Source organism: Ambystoma mexicanum, chromosome 10 (genome assembly GCF_040938575.1).
Source record: "Ambystoma mexicanum isolate Mex_15411 chromosome 10, UKY_AmexF1_1, whole genome shotgun sequence".
Taxonomy (NCBI): Eukaryota; Metazoa; Chordata; class Amphibia; order Caudata; family Ambystomatidae; genus Ambystoma; species Ambystoma mexicanum.
The window spans coordinates 877,865,150-877,881,958 of NC_090932.1; the positions used below are offsets into that span (position 1 = coordinate 877,865,150).

Sequence of the window (16,809 nt, forward strand, 5' to 3'; positions counted from 1 at the left end):
GAAACCGATACAGGGCTCGCTGTAGTCTGTCCTTGTCCCTGGGCAATTCTGAAAGTCTTGTTGAGCGTCCGCATCAGTCTCTCAGCATCTCCGTTGGCCCTGGGCCACAACGGGGATACCTTCCGGTGCTGGACCCCACAGCTCTCCAAGAGTTCCGCAAAACGCTCACCTTGGAACGGCGATCCATTGTTCGAGCACAAGGTGTGGGGAAAACCCATGAGCTGCGAACACTTTCTCCACAGCCACGACCACATGCTCGGAGGCCACCGACTCGACAAACTCCACCTCCGGATATCGGGAATATTCGTCCACGATTGCCAGAAAGTGGGTGCCCACAGACGTCGACCCGAAGTCCGAATGGACGACCTCCCATGGACGCGTGCCCCGGGGCATTGCTTCAATTGCTGGCTCTCGCTGTAAAGGAGACGCCGCCTGACACCATATGCAGGCCGCCACAAAGTCGTCGACCTTGCGCTCCAGTTAAGGAAACCAGACCTTCAGACGCAGCCTGGCCTTGGTGGCGCCCTGGTGCCCATGGTGAGCCAGAGCGATCACGTCTTGCACCTTTGCCTGGGGGACCACGATCCGGTCGCCTCGCAGCAGCAAGCCAGACGCCGAGAACGAGAGCTCCTCCTTAACTTTCCACAGCTGCTCGAGTGCTGTCTTGGCCTCCTGGGTCCGCCCCGCCAGGGATTCTAGGACAGACTTCCAGGAGCCGTGCTGCATGGAGTGCTGGAGGATCTTGAAACACTCGTCTTCGGCCGCTGCCGCTTCCAGCTCTAAGAGGGGCATTGCGTTAGGCGCGACTGCCTCCACCACCATTCAGGCGTGATCGTCGGCTTCCTCCTCGCAGGTGTCGTACTCTCTCCCCCACGCACTCCCGGATGTCGTGAGAGATAATCTGCTGCATTGTTGGCGGCTGGCCGGTACACCAGTGTCACTCCGTATTCGAGAAGGGCGAGCATCCACCTCTCGATTCTGGCCGGTGGCTTGGAGGATGACCCTGCCAGAATGGGCACTAGGGGCTTGTGGTCTGTCAACACCGTCACTGGACGCCCCAAGACGTAGAGACGAAAGTATCTGCAGCCCCAGAGGACCGCCAGAGCCTCACGCTCGATCTGCGAGTATCTTTGTTCCATTTAGGAGAGCACTTTGCTGGCGTAGGCCACTGGCCGGATGCTCCCGTCCCAGTCCACCTGAGTTAAGACGGCCCCTAGACCAAAAGGACTGGCGTCCACAACGATTTCCGATGTTAGCACCGGATCGGAAAACGCCATGGTGTCCTCCGCTGTCAGAGCGCTTTTGATGTCTTCAAAGGCTGCTTGCTCAAGTGGGCCCCAGTGCCAGGCTCACTCTTTTTTCATCAGGGCCCTGAGCGGTGCTGATCTCGAGGCAAGGTTCTGGATGAAGCGCCCACAGTATGTCACCATGCCAAGGAAACTCCTAATGTCCGACGCAGACTCTGGAGGCTGTGCTTTCTTAATGTCCAGGACCTTCCTCGGGTCTGGTGACACACCCCCTTCTTTAAAGACAAAACCGAAGAATTCAATGGAAGGGCGCAGAAACTCACACTTGTCCCTGTGAAGGGTGAGACCTAGCGATTGCAGTCTTTCAAAAGTCTTCCCAGCTTCCTCAGATGGTCTGCCTCAGTCTTTATGAACACCAGAATATCATCGCTGATGTTTAACACGCCCTCCAGGTCTGCGAGGGCACCTCGAATAATATTCTGAAAGACCTCCGCAGCCGATGATACTCCGAAGCTGAGTCTCTTGTATCGGTAGAGCCCCCGGTGAGTGTTGAAGGTGGTGATATACCGAGACTCCGGATGGAGAACGACTTGGTGATATCCTGCTCGGAGATCTAATATGGAGAAGAAACGAGCCCCTTGCACCTCCGCAATAATGTCATCGATGGTAGGGGCGAGATGCCGCTCCCTCTTGATGGCCTTGTTGGGGAGCCTCATATCTACACAAAAGCGGACAGAGTCAGGTTGCTTGGGCTTCCTAACCACAACGATCGGGGATACCCAAGGAGTGGGGCCCTCCCCTTTTTTCAATGATGTCCAAATTCACCAGGTTGTCCAGCTCCTTATCCACCTGCTCCCTGAGATGGAACTGTACCCTCCGGTGTTTCAGGGCAACGGGCTGCACAGACTCGTCGATGTGCAACCGCACCGGGTCACCAGTCATCATTCCAATGCCCTTGAGAGGGCAGCATATTTATTGAGTAAGTCTTTGATGTCTTCGAGATACACTGAGGGCCTCCGCAGCTGCACAGCTTAGCATAGCATTGTTGCTCACGGGCGTCACGTAGAACCGGGCTTTGATCTGCGAGCCCTCATGCTCCACCTTCGCTACGAAGGCACCGTCCAGTGGTATCGGTTCCAGTCCTCCAAAACGCAAATATACGGGCCCTCGGTGTGAGCAGCTTTGGGGGGGGGGGGATTCAAGGGTATCATAGTGCCCCCTGGCCATTGACCGAGGCTCCCGTGTCCACCAGCACCGGGACAGGCGAATGATTGATCTCAACCACACACCTCGGCTGCCTCCTGTTCTTTCCTTTTAGGACCTCCACACTGGAGACAAAGAAAATGTTCTCTTCATCCTCCTCTGCCTCCTCCTCCTGGGCATCCTCCCCGCCCTGGTCCACATTCGGTGGGCGGTTCTGGCGCGGGCCCCAACTCGAGCCTGTCCTCTCGGTACCAACACAGGCAGGGCAGCCCTGCATACCCTTGAAAAATGGTCAGGCAGGCCACACCTACCACATGTCTTTCCAGCTACCGGACACTGTCGGGTGAGGGAGGTCGTAACCGCACTTCTGGCACGATTCCCCCGCTCTCCCTGCTCTGTCCCGGGGTCCCACCCCAGGTCTTCTCACTCCTCTTCCACCACACCACATGGCACATACCTCCTCAGACTTTACTGAGCGGGACCCCGCCTCCATCTTAGTGGCTCGAGCTTCTGCCACCTCATGGCAGCGGCCCAGTTCCAGTATGCGGGGCAGAGCGATACCTGGCTCTCTCAGGACCTGCCTCCTGAGTTTGCCTGAGGAGCACGCCTGAATTAGCATCGTGCTAATCATGTCCTTCGCGTCTCCCCACGCACAGCCCTGGGAGAGGCGACGCAGGCGTCCATAAAAAGTGTCCAATGTTTCATCGTCCTTCTGCTTGGCCGAGAGCATGACAAACCTTTCATAGTCCACGTTGGCAAGGGGCAGGAAATGGGCCAGGAGTGCCGCCTTGGCTGCGTCATAGCTGCCATCCCCCGCAGGAAGCACTCGAAAATTTCCTGGACCGTCGTCCCAGCGGAGTACAGCATCGTGGCCACCCTGCTGTCGTCATCCGTCACCTGGGCGGCCCGGAAGTACATGTCGAGACGACCAACCCATCTCCTCCACCTAGGCCCCATGCTGGACGGCGGGCCCAAGGCATCAAATTCTGGGATGGGCTGCATGGGCTCGCGCTTGGGCCATGATGGGAGGGTCCTGGCTGGGCAACTGGCTGCACAATCAGTGGCCCTTGAGGCGCAGGAGCTTGACTGCCTACTTGAGGTTGAGGGGGTGGCTGTGGAGCGGCCACTGGCTGTATAGCTGGAATCACTGGAGCCTGAGGAGCTTGTTGTTGACCTCCCGCTTGGCCACCGTCCTGGGGAGGTGGTGCAGCTGCAAGGTGCCCACTGTCTTGCCCACCGCGCCACTCATGGGCCTGAGTGGCACAGGCACCCCCACACTGGGACCTGGGTGCCGCAACTAAGTCACCCACCACCACCACGCACCTGGATGCCCCTTCCACAGGCACAGCGACAGTCCAAACTGGGAAAGGTATGGTGGAATCTTGCCTTCGGCTTGGATGAATAGAAGAGATGATTGCCCACTGCAGTACTCCGCCCTGATGATGAGGACGAAGAGGAGGTCACAGCAGCCTGATGATGAAGAAGCACACTGCCCCTCCACTTCAGAAACACCAGTGGTGTAAATGTTCCAACAATTGGTTGAAGGACAGAAGAAGAAAAACTGGGCTAGGCAGGCCCTGCCATGTTAGCCCTTCTCCTTGCTCTCACTCGACGTAGGAGGCCCAAATGTGAAGTAAAAATCAAAAATTGGGCATGTATATGCAGGTTAGACTGCCTACACGCAGTTTGTCCAGAAATTAGACCTGGATCACCTTCCCCATCCAAACCGGAGCTTGGAGAAGTTCCACGATCGTTTTAACAAAATGGCCGCCAGCCGCGTGTGCGATCCGCAGCCACAGCGTGAAACGAAATGTCATCCGTTCCGTTTTAGAAAAATTGTGACATCGATCACCGCCGGGCCCGGGCATCCGCATCCACCCGTCGCCACTGTTGGGGGTCGGTCGGGGCCCCCATGCGGTCCCGTAAGCCCCCGCTCCCGACAGACACACACGCACACGCCTTGCCAGTTCAGGCTTCCCGGTCGCTCTCCCGCGGCCGGGAACGCCCCGTTTATTTACACAGCACGCGGCGGCGTGCAACATCACGCTGCTGCGTGCGAGCCACATCACGGGGCAGCGCCACAACTGGTAAAGCCCGCCCCTTAATTGATGAGGCTAGGGACCGGTGAGACAAAACCATGAGGTAACTGGGCTGTGCGGGGCCCGGTACAGGCAGGCCAAAAAATGGCAACATAGGGGTGCAGAGGACGGGGGTGAGGGGGAGGCGCTGGTGACCTTTCTGAAATGTGGCCTGAAACACCAGAGTTCCTGGCCATCTAACTGCTGCTAGCGCATCTCCCTCAGGTGCTATTTTATAAAAAGGTACATTAGGTTATAGTTTGCATTTCCTACATTTAAGTACGGTTTTGTGGAACAGCCACAGATAAAGGATTGAACCACACACGCCCACCAACTAAACCCACTCCACCACAGACTTACAGAAAGTAATTAATGCTAAACGCTTACACAACAAAAAAGAGGGGAGGAGAGGTTGTTAATTCGGAACAGGTTGTCCCGCAACAACATCTGTCCACCAGTTGCGAGCTCAGGAAGTAAGAGCCCCAAGGGGCATCCATTTAAAGTCAAGAAACTAAAAGCTTTTGTAGTTCTCTGTAAAGGGCTATGGGATTCCCATTTTTAAAGGCCACTGCTCAACAGGCCTGCTCACACAAAATGTTAAGAAACAACAAAATGTGAGAGTTTGCATTATGCAATCCCGAGAAGCCATATGTGATGGCCTAACTGCTGTACAGCTGAAGAAACTGTTCTAAAAATAACCTTCATTCATGCTTCAGCATAATACGAAGGGCAGCTATTTAAAAAGTATGTTTTTAAATAATCAAGGAAACAAAATATAGCGGCCATGCAAAAAAAAAAACAAAGGGTATGAACCGACAGATGTGTAGCACGTGACATCAAAAACCCATATCAGTTTGCGTGCGGGCTGTACTGAATGAACGATGTGCCCTTTTCAAAAAGGCACCGATACAAACTATTTTGGTGTTTCTGAGTCATGCGAGCGTGACACAGAATGCTGCCCGAGTACGCTGGCTGTCAGACTGTGGTTTACACACACAAAAAAAAAAATTAAAAGCAAACCCTGCAAAATGAATTTCCCCTTCATTTCATGTTATGCTGTTACTTAAAGCTGTGAAAATGTCCGAGCATGGCTTTGGTCGATATGCTTCCAGCTCTGTGCGTGTGCAAGCACTTCTGAAACAATAACCCAATCGCGACGGAACTAGGAGGACAATGTAATGTGCCGCACCCTGGAAGCATCTTCTTTACATTATGAAGTGAAATTTCAGGCAAGCTAATCTTGTATGAGAACGGTTTCCTTTCCCAAACAATGTCACTTCCAGCACTGCAAAAGCCTTTCCGGTAAACTTGAAAAAAGATTCCCTACCTCCAAGTAAGGGGTCCCCACTCAAACGACTGTCGAAGAAAGTGCTCACTACATGTATAATTTTTACAGTGTAAAAAAAAAAAAAACGGAGAGTAAATTGGTTTTCGGACACTTATTGCTGAATAGTGGATTAGACATATGGGAAAAGCACAATGGGTGGACAAAAAGGAGCGAAACCGAAATGAAAGACAGGAGCCAATGCAAGTACCACTATCGGACAGTAGCCAGTGACAATCGGCATGATACAAATACAAGGCACAACATTTTAAAAGACAGGACGATGCACAGACACTCGTGCACTTTTACCCCGGTGAGCAAACGTTGCCCTTTTTTTTGTTATAGCTTATAAAACGTAACGGACAGCTAACTATGCGAGGTCCAAAAACATACAAATTGGTTATGAACAGGAAAAAACACCTTAAAACCAAACAACATATGTATACATACACACGTATGTAATACCAGCGTGAATAATGAAACCCATTGCAATAAATCATTAATGTGACAAAGCATAGTGGTGAATTCAGCAGTACAAAGTGAAGTAACAACTAGTTGGGAGTGGCATGATCCAGTTGCCGCCACAGAAGCCTAGACAACAGACAATTTCGTCCCTAACCCCACATGACAGCATGGGAATCCAACACCTCAACAGTAAAATTAAAGTTCTACCAGCCTCCTAAACGGTCGGACCCACTCCCAAACCGGTATAAACATTTTTTTTAAAAAAAAGTGCAGCCACTCTGGCCAGTTCTGCTAACATTTCCATCCAAAAGAAGAAAGTTATTAATTGAAACCATATCATCAAGACCTTGGAACTCATGCTATTCCAGTGAAGCTATTTTAGTTGAAACAAATGTCCACTTTCATACATTGCAAATATTTAAAACAGCACAAAAAAACAAAAAACAAAAAAAAACAGCAGACTCAAAACTTTACACATTTTACAAATGAAAGATTCTGGTTAAAAATAAATCAAGGTTCACCTCAAAGTGTACCAACTCCTGCTTGTTTTCATCCCAAAAGAGGCACATGATCATTAGGCAGGACGTACCCCTAGTGGTGGAACAGGCGATTGTGCAGCCTTAATGCAAGTGTACCCATCAGGAGAATTCATTCCAATGCATCAAAGCATACTCCAGACAGATGGCCCTAGTACAGAACACAGTTAGATTAGGAGGCAAATACACTGTACTTGCGCTACTTTGGTCATGGTGTGCTACTTTTGATTATGTTGGTGCCTAGCTGCTAAACTAGCAAAGTGGTTGGTTTCTGCCTTGTATCCAGTAATTAGTACAGAGTTTTGTCTTGTTCGCATTTACAGTAGCTGGTCTACTTATAAGAACGAATATTCAAAGCACAAAAGATTTGTTTCATTACAAAAGAAATATCTTTTTATTGATGTACTTCATCACAATGAAGACCTGCATGTGTTTCACCTGGTTTGCGCTTTTTCAAGGCCAGTATTTACATGTGACATTAAAACGGATGCTGCTTCGAATATTTGGTAAATTTACTGAGCAGAGAGGAGGCTGGCACGTGTGTCAGTGCGCTCTTCTCTGCAACCTTTTAGGCTGCAGATCAGGAGCTCCTAATTGAGTAACCTACATGACATGGTACACGGCAAGACCTTTTTCAGCAAGTATCAAACCATTTAGTTAGTAGCATGTTCCATCCTTTGGTAAACAGAGTGCAAACACTAAAAACCGGTCAAACTCATTAAATATGCTTCCTCTGGGAGCTGCGGTCAAGCTTCACAGTGGTTAAACATTGTGCAAAGAGGGTTTTATCCAGGTTTCCAAAATTTAAATATGTATGCCGCAGGAAACAATTACGGTTTTAAGTTGGGAAGTCACTCAACAAAATACATAGCAGACATCCTACTGGTGATGAACTAAGCTGGTGCTGCATCAAGCCAGCAAAATCAGATTTGTGCGCTAGGGAGTCCACAATACTCAGCATCCCACCTGAATCAGTGATCAAAGTTATGCACCCTGGATAGTTTTCAACTAGGAACTCTTATTCCATCCACACAGCAAGATCGGTGTAAACTCACTTCACTGTTACACGAGATTAGCAAGAATACTGCTAACAACCATAACCCTTGTTAGTAGGCTCCAAACTGGGTTACTGCAATATACTTTATTAAGAAATGGAAAACAAAGGCCATAAACGTTTCCAGGTAGTTGAAACGCAAGAATCAATGCTACAAATCAGTAGAGCACCCAAAATGACGCAGAAGGTGATCATTGCATGCGTTATCAATTACAAGAAAAACAGCGTTTAGGATACACTAGGCATTTTCTAAAGGCTGTCCACAACAAGTACCAAACTATTAAAAGACAACTATTTGCACTCAACTAGAAAACCAATTCACTACATATAAACAAAACGACTTTATCAGGGACTATCCTGCCTCCATCTCTATAAATATTTGATTGTTCTTTAATTACTTAGCCTGCATGCCACTCTAACCAGCAATAAGAGATAGGGCTCTATACCTTTATCTTCACTCTACGCCCTCAGCTCAATAATCATCACATGGGACATCATCATTCCACATACAGCTAAAGAGTTTGTCTTTCATTTTCTGAGGCAAGACATCCTCTGCATTCTATACTTTTTTTTATGTCCTTGCTACTTCTTTAGGAGTGTGCGCGAATTGTACATATGTGAATGGGTAGACTTTGGAAATGGGCAGTAGCTCTACCTCGGAGAACCTTATCTGAATTAAAGTTTCAATTCTACACAAAAGTTTTGCACGAATAGGAATTTGGAATCGTCCATGCGTTTTTTCTCTAGAACAACAAAACAATGGTGATTGTTTAGATGTATGTACTGTGGTGTGAATTATGCTTCCAAATCAACTCACGTAGAGATTGGTAATTTAAACATTTTGAAAACAACTTTTGCCCGAGACCGTCTGGGTAAACAGGGTTACAAAATACTTTGGAAGCTTACTCTTGCAGATGAATATCGAATTATACTTTTGCACAGAAAGAACAAGGAAGTGAGGGGGGGGGGGTGCTTCCAACCCGTACATACAGCACACATTAATAAAAGATTCAACACGTGCACATAAGTTAAATATACCAGTGTATGGGGTATAATACTCATAATTTTTCCTGAAAATAAATACTGTGCTTTTCACCTCGGTCCACCCAAACATACACTAAACCACTCAGCGGGGCAAAAGCGATAAGAAGGAAATGTGCAGGGAAAGTGGGGCCTCTTTGTACCTGAAGCGGGGAGAGTCCTTCAAACACTCCTCGAAATCAACGGTCACCTTCATGCTGCCGCCTCGGCCCCTCAGGGGCAATCAAGGTGTGTACGGGAGTCTAAGTGGCCGCAAGAAGGAGAAGAGTCCTGGCTGTGTTGCTGCTGGCTGCGGCTGTCAGTCTATTACACTGCCTTCTGTCCCTCCTACCAAAACTATGTTGGTGACTAGTTCCCATTAGAAGAATGGCCCTGGCAACGCGATTCTCGTCACGTGACTTACGCTTTACGGCCAATGAAGCCTGCGTTTTACACCGCATCTTGAGCTCCTCTTACATCAAGTAAGTGCCAATAGAGGGCACTTCCTATAATACCGCGTGATCATTCTAACCGGGGAAAAACGGGAGCCGGATTGAGTTTAGAGCCTTTGACTTTTAGCACCCTCACACGTGGAACGCAAATAGTTTCCTGAGAACTTATCAAGCGGATGTATGGTATATTACATTTTGTGACGTCTGGGCTCGTGAAATTGGAAAGAGATATCGATGCCATCAGTTGAAGTATTGGCGATACTAGGGAACGCTATCATGAGTGTGTTCTACAGTTGAAGTCCTGTCATTCTTGGGCATGTAAACATCATCAGTGGGTTGTTATAGTTGCTGTAATGGCATTATCAAGGAAAAGTGTGCTCTGGCATAGTACTGGCCTTGTAAACCTCGAAAACTAGCAGGCTTTTGCTAGGTGTCGCCTGCCATGTAATCTGTTCACTCATCCGTAAAGCCCCTTAAGTGTTCGTACTGCATTAATGGCAACATTCCGAGGCACCTGGCTGGGAGGGAGATTTCGTCAGAGAAATCGATAGACCAACATTTTCCCATGGGAATGCATTGGGAAATAATTATTGTAGGCGGGAGAACGTGAAAACTAGCAATATTCCCTCCTAAATCCGGAGGATTGGCATGTATGCCTACACGTCAACAGCCTCTCAACCACCAAAAAGAAAATCAGTTTTCACCCACTTTAGGGACACACAGGCTGCGAGCTATGTTATTGCAGAGTGTGTACAGTTACAGTGTTGGCCTTATTATTTAGCCAGCACGAGTGTATTCCTACCCTTGCAGTGCTGCCATTATTGGACACGCAGAAACCATAAATGTGGTATTATAGTGGCAATGTATTGGTATACCCTGCATGACAAAGTATTCTTAAAATGACAATACCTGCTACTGCTGGACACGGCCACCATGAATGTATTCTTAGAGAGCCAGTACTGTCACTGGGAGAATAGCCATCATGAACATGTGCTTCGCAGTATTGGCATATATTATAGACGCAGGGATCATGAAGTGGGTTTTACAGTGGAAATGTGTGGATACCTGGGAGTGTGTGAGTGTAAGGTTGCATGGATGCTTGCAATTGTGTAGGCTGAATAAATGGAATTGGAATGTTGTGTGCATATTTTGAGTCAGTTGAGAGAGAGTGGCAGAGACAGGAGAGTGTTTGTGGTGCTGCACTGTTTCTTGAATAAAGCACTGTTGTCTCTTGTTTATGCTCATCAGCTCCTCATTACATGGCGATGAGGCGGGCAGCCTAAGCACTGAGAGCTATTGTCGGCCAAATGCTTAAGCAGTTTCCAGGTGAGTGTGCTTACACATCCTCACTGGGACAGGCAGCTAATCCTTGAACCTGTTCCACAGACTTGAGCCAGTGCATCCACAAAGTCCTGAACTACTGTGCAGTGCCAGGCAGGCACTCAACCGCAACGTAGCACTATGATGGACTAATCTATCTCCCATCAACACCGCCATTGGTAGGGCAGAGCATGGAAGGAGGTGCACTGCAACGCGAATCAGCCAGTTCATTGAAACTGTACAGGAAGAGCACTGTAGCTTAGTTCTCTAAAATCTGCACACACCAGCCAATTCCCACTGAAATTCATAGGAAGAGCAGAAGTACATGATTTACAGTAATTTTACAGGCACTCTGTAGGCACTGGACTGGGAAGGGGGCATTAAGAACACAAGGGTATTTTACAGCCTCAAAAGGACACCAGTGCACAAAGGATAGAACATGTATCCACACCGTGGTTACACCAAACAGGGGAAGGTAAGCACATCAGCACTTTAGTCAATGGTTCCACCCTCTGTATATTCCCAGAGAGGTGGCATGAGTTTTTATGTTTATACTGAGGCTTTGAAAAGAATGGCGATGCATTACGTTGAACCGCACAGTATTGTCTTTTTCTGCAAGTGTTTTATTCAATTTAGGTGGCTTAACAACAAACATTCAATAACAAACCATCAGACCATATAACAAATATTATAACAAAATGGGAAATACAATATAACTGTACAAACTGCACCAAGACGACCAAGGAATGAAGAGGATACATGATACCAACAAAAGAAAATAATTGACAGTCCAATGAGACATTGTAGTATGCAAACATCAAAAAGCATTCACAGATATAATATTTAATGCTAATAGTCATCCCATAACCATGTATTGCCATCTCTTCCTCCTATTTTTAATAAAGATGACAGAAGAAGGATATGGAAAATGCATGTTCTTACTGTGAAGTAAGTAAAATAAGGCCTATCTATCCCTATAACTATGGGGTGTTCCCTGCCTATCTTACTAAGGTGCTTGGCAGCCAGGATGAATGTCCAAAAACAAATCTGTTCTCTGTTCAAATGTAAGCTATCTGACCCTACCATTTTTATAACTAACTAAGGTCAGGAGAATAACTCCCTTCTCCTGCTGCTTGTGTTTTGACACAAGCTTCTTTTCACTTCTCTTACTCCTTTCAGTATCATAAGTAAATAGTCTCTTGTCATCCACTATATCAAGTTCTGCAGTTCTTTTAAAGGGGTTAGTAATTCACTTCTCCTTATTCTTCCTGGTTTCACTTCCCTTGCTCTATTCAATAGACCATAGGCAAATAGTCCCTTGAATCCACTGTATTAAGTTCATTCAGTTCTTTTAGGGGGCCTAGATTTCCCTTGTCCGTATTCTTCCTGGTTAGCTTAAGTTGATTTAGGTTTCTTTTCTCCTCATTGCATGGTTCTGGAATCTCTGATACACTCTCATTTTCTCTTTTACGGTAGCTCGAGTTTCAATTTACAATTTCCCCATTCCCAGGATGTAGTTTCATGTATGAATTTGAGTTTCCTGCTTCACAGGTTTGTTCACCCCAAATGTCTCTCTTTTCTGTGTTCTCTTTCTTATCTTGGAGATGTGGGTGGACTTTCCTTATTCCCCAAAGTGATAAGCCTCCAATTCTATTTCTTTCCCACTCCATGGTTTTCATATTTCTTTTTATCTCAATTAAACAGTTCTGTTTCACTGGAGTATTTCCAATAGTTTCCCATTAGTACTGGGACGTGTTTCGCTTAATTTAAGAGTCTCACTTTCCTTGAGGGTTTTCCCATTCCCTTTGTTACCTTCAGAGTTCCGGAACAACGTCGGCGGTACCTGCAGGCCCTTGTATTCGCTTTCCTTCTCGTTGCCGCTCCGTGGCTTGCTTTCCATGGCCTCCCTTTCCATGTGCTGTTCTTGTCTTTGGGACGTCAAGGGGATCGTGACTCGGACTGGGAGCTGCTTACTCCCCTGGATGGTCACGGCACTGCTTTAAGGGCAGACTGGCCACCGCTCTGTCTCCGTGGTCATGCCACAACTGCTCATTCTCCTCCACCTTGCTTAACTTTCTTCTGCTCTCGCACGCTGGTTGCTTGGCATTTCTGGTTCCATGCTGGAGCGGCTATGTCGCACGCCAGGCAGTTTTTTTTCCCAGAGCCCCACCTCCTTCTCTTTTTCGCACAGGGAGCTGTGGGAAACCTGAGGGTGTCCTCACATCTACCCACCTTGAATCCTCTTCCCAGGTGGCCTGGGAAAGGTCATTGCATTTGGATCCTGACCCTGGGGGTGGAGTAGCGAGGGAGGATCACCTGAGTGGAGGGTCCTTGGGGATTGGGCATGAGACATCCTTAGGTGAGACGCAGTACCCCTTATTTCCATTTCAGGAGGAACCCTCAATCCCAGAAGCAGTTATGCGGTATTGCTACCCCTGTCCCATGGGCCAAGAAAACACCAAGAGATCTTATCAATATAAGAACACCCGGAAGAGGGTGAAGAAGAAATGGTTTAAAGGGGTCACAGGCGAGACATGGTATCCCACTTTTCCTTATGAAAACCAATCTAACACTTCAACTGCCTTAGACCATTGCAACACATCTCCTCACATTCCCCCTCATTCAAACTACTCTAATACTGGGACGAGGAAGAGGCAACTAAGAGTAGTGAACACTTGTAACACATTTCACCACTCTAGTACTGAGACGAAGAAGAAGCCTGCTGAGTTAGGTAAAGATCAGGCACGTCCCAAGATATGATATGATATGGCATTTATAACGCACCCATACACAAGTGTTATCCGCTAATGGCAACCAGGCAATTGCAATTTGGAATTCACACCTGCAACCTGTCAAGTGGTTGCATGTGTATAAGAAGGAAGGAGACCAGCAATATGAGAGACCAAACCAGCAGGAAAGGCTTTTTGCGAGGAGGCCGCCAAGATGGGACCTGCAGGAGAGACAGGACGCTGGCAGAAGGAGACCCCAATGGACTGTGGAGCCCAGGAGTCGATGTGCTGCGAGAGAGCCACAATTGGGGAGGCCTCAATGGAGCGGCAGGCATAGTAAGAGGAGGGCGAGTGACCAACTGCGTATACAGAAGCGTAGGGTTAGTAATTCACTTTGTGTGCAAAGCAAATTTGAAGTGTGAACGGCGCACGTGACCGAAGGAAGAGACTGTCAACGTCGACAGAAGGGAAGCAGAGCTACGGTCGCTTGCAGAGCGAAAACGAAGTGCAAGTGGGGCACAAGAACAAAACAAGTCTTGCAGGCAAAGGCGGAAGCAATGTGCATAGCTGCCTGGTGGAGTTGCCGAGAACCGGTGAGTGCAGAAGGAAGCCACTCGAGCCGGGGCACTCCTGGGGCTGTAATGGAAACCCGAAACGGGAGCCGGATGAATGAAATGCATGCACATTTGAAACCAAACTGGAGAACATATTAAGTCACTTAACCTGCAAGCGGCAATGTGAAAGATTGTGTAGATTGAATACCAAACTAAATGAAAGCTTTTGGGCAAAACTGGGAGCCTATGACAAATGTGCATGAACTACTGATACTGTCCATTTGAAAGCCAAATATAAAACTGGAAGAATCACAAAAGAAGCAGCTGAGATGGGAAATTGAAAGTGAACACAAGAACAAAGTGGTAAAGAAACAAAACCACCATAAAGTAAAATGCAAGCAAGAATACATTGTGACAAGACCTAAGATTGGCAAAGGAGTTGTGACACTGTGTGGCAAAGCCAAGAGGCTAACAATAAGAATGTAGGGTGCCTGCTTGCACGACCTAGAGTGGGTGGACCATGTGGTCTGACAACTGCGCATAGACCAGGCAGCCCCAACTGGGAAAAGCCAAGGAGTTTGCTGAAGCAAACCAAGGGAAAGCAACCTGATGAACTGGTAAGAAACCCAAAGCAGTATAAAGTGGATCTGGAACTAATCATGAACCTTGAGAGATTGAGAATAAGCACAAGATGCTTGTTTGGGAAAGGGCACTCCAAGGTGCTGTGAAACTGTCTTGAACTTGTGGGACGGTACCTTGAGGATTTTGTGAATCCCAAAACTTTGATAGAACTTTCTTGAACATGGGGAATGGGAGCTGAAGATTAAGCCAGGAGCTGGGAAGAGCTCCAAACATTATTTTGAACACTATTTCTTTCATTAATGACATCTCTGCACATTGTTTAGCTTTAGTTGTGAGGGCAAGCATAGGTTTTGGACACAGGCACTCTTACATTGAACCTTCTGACTCAATACTTTCCTTAGTTTCTTTAGGTAGGGAAATCCCTCCTTATGATGGGGCAAGTTATGCCTTCCACCATCCTGAGCTTTCCCTGTGGCTCTTGTTTTTTTTACACTCTCGGCTCTTGGCCTACATTCAGCCGCCTCTTCGCATTTCATTAGAGACTTAAATTTAATTGGATATCTTGCATTTCTTGTCGTTCATAATATAACTTCACGTTATCTCCGTGAATTTGATAACAGTTTGGTATATTGTACAAGTTTGTATAAGCCATTACTTGAAGGCCCTCAGGGAGTTCTTCACAGGAACGGGAGTCCTTGTCCCCAAAGGGAGATTCTCTCCCGGTGAGGTCCCACTTGACTACACCCCTAGGAGGGTGTTGGTCTCACCTCTCTAGCTTCACAGTGGTGGCTCCCCGTTGGGGAGAAGGGACGAATTCCCTCAATTCGTCGCACATGTTTTCACTCAGCATGAGTCAGAAAATGGTCCCAAACAGAATAACATTCAGGCAACAAATGTTTTAAAGCTGTTGTGTTTTTCTCCAGTGATATTATGCTCCACATTTTATTTCACCAGAGGTTGATATCATGGTCATGCTTAGGTTTCCACATGTGAGCCATCATTTGTCTTGCTGGTACCTGGCAGTTTATGGCAGGGTTCGAAATTGAGGGGAGCTATTTAGCTCCTGCTTGTAGACTACAAGAGCCTGCTTTGCTTGATACCAACAGCTACCCGGAGCTGGGTTTGGCTTCCCAGGCCAACTGATACCGAACAAATACACCTATGTGAATATAACTCTGTGTTTGGGAACATTGAAAAATATACATTATTATTTTTTTTTTTTTTTACTTGAATTTTTAATTAAAAAGAAATTTTTAATTTTTACAAGGGTTTTTCCCAATTTAAAGAATCCCGAAGCGAAAAACGAGTGCTTCTGAGTCCGGATTCCTTTCCTCACAGTCTCTTTTCTTGTTTGGTTTTTAAGAGATGCAGATGCCTCTCTCTTTGCCTTTGAGCTTTAGTCTCCTGATTTCAGTGACTCTCTCGCTGAACCTAGCTGGTTTATCAATCTGAAGGCTGCTTCTATTAGTTTCACCAATGTCAAGGACCAACGTGTTGTCTCTCCTGAGATTAGCCTGTTCCACAAAACCTCTTCCTCTATGTTGTTACCCCTTGGAGTCGAGGTTGAATGTATGTGGCTCTGCTTTGTTTGGTCATCGGGCATTGGAGCGTCAGATGTTTCAAGGTTTCCACTTTGTCCATGTTCTTGCATAAGCGGCAGCTGTTGTCCATTGCCGGACTACGGATGGCTAAAAATTTGTGCGTCATTAGTAGATTGAGTCTAGCCTTCAAGATCATACATCGCATGCCTTGGTTTGGGAATTTCAGGCAATAGTTTTGCGGTTTTTTGACTTTGTTAAATGTTGGCGGGAGGTGGGCCAGTAGTTTGTTAGTACTGGCTTTTTCAATTGTCGAAATCCAGTTCCTCCATTCCATTTTCCGTTTCACCCGGTCCGGATTGGATATCAGATCTTCTTCTGTACAGGCTATTTCTGTCAAGATGAGTTGGAGTCTTGTAGCCCACATCTTGAAAGCCTTACATGAGCCACTCTTTAGTTCTTCTGCGATAATGTTGTAAATTGGTAGGGTGTCCGACATCAAGATTTTTCTCCATAATCTCATTTTGCTTTGTTCTACCAGCGAGGCTAGCGAGACAAGGCCTAGTTCCCGCCTGATAGCGGGCATGGAAGTTGACTTCGGTAGACCCAAAACAGACTTCCAGACGTGTCCTTCCAGCTTCTGCCACACGCTTCTGGGGATGTTTAATGAAGCTTCCATGCCGTAAATGATCGATGGGACCGCCTTC

The 16,809-nt window shown here is 47.2% G+C and overlaps 1 protein-coding gene across 4 annotated transcripts in view; it reads right to left on the reverse strand.

Moving 5' to 3' along the window:
- Positions 1-9,288, reverse strand: part of ACAP2 (ArfGAP with coiled-coil, ankyrin repeat and PH domains 2) — a 1,585,345-nt gene extending 1,576,057 nt beyond the window's left edge. For 3 of the 4 annotated variants that reach the window (XM_069618583.1, XM_069618582.1, XM_069618584.1), the window contains exon 1: positions 9,092-9,267. In XM_069618583.1, coding sequence (XP_069474684.1) covers positions 9,092-9,144 — 53 coding nt within the window. In that variant the 5' untranslated portion in view covers positions 9,145-9,267. Of the gene's footprint in view, positions 1-9,091 lie in introns of all 4 variants that reach the window. The other variant, XM_069618585.1, reaches the window with a different exon arrangement.
- Positions 9,289-16,809: the final 7,521 nt, after the last annotated feature.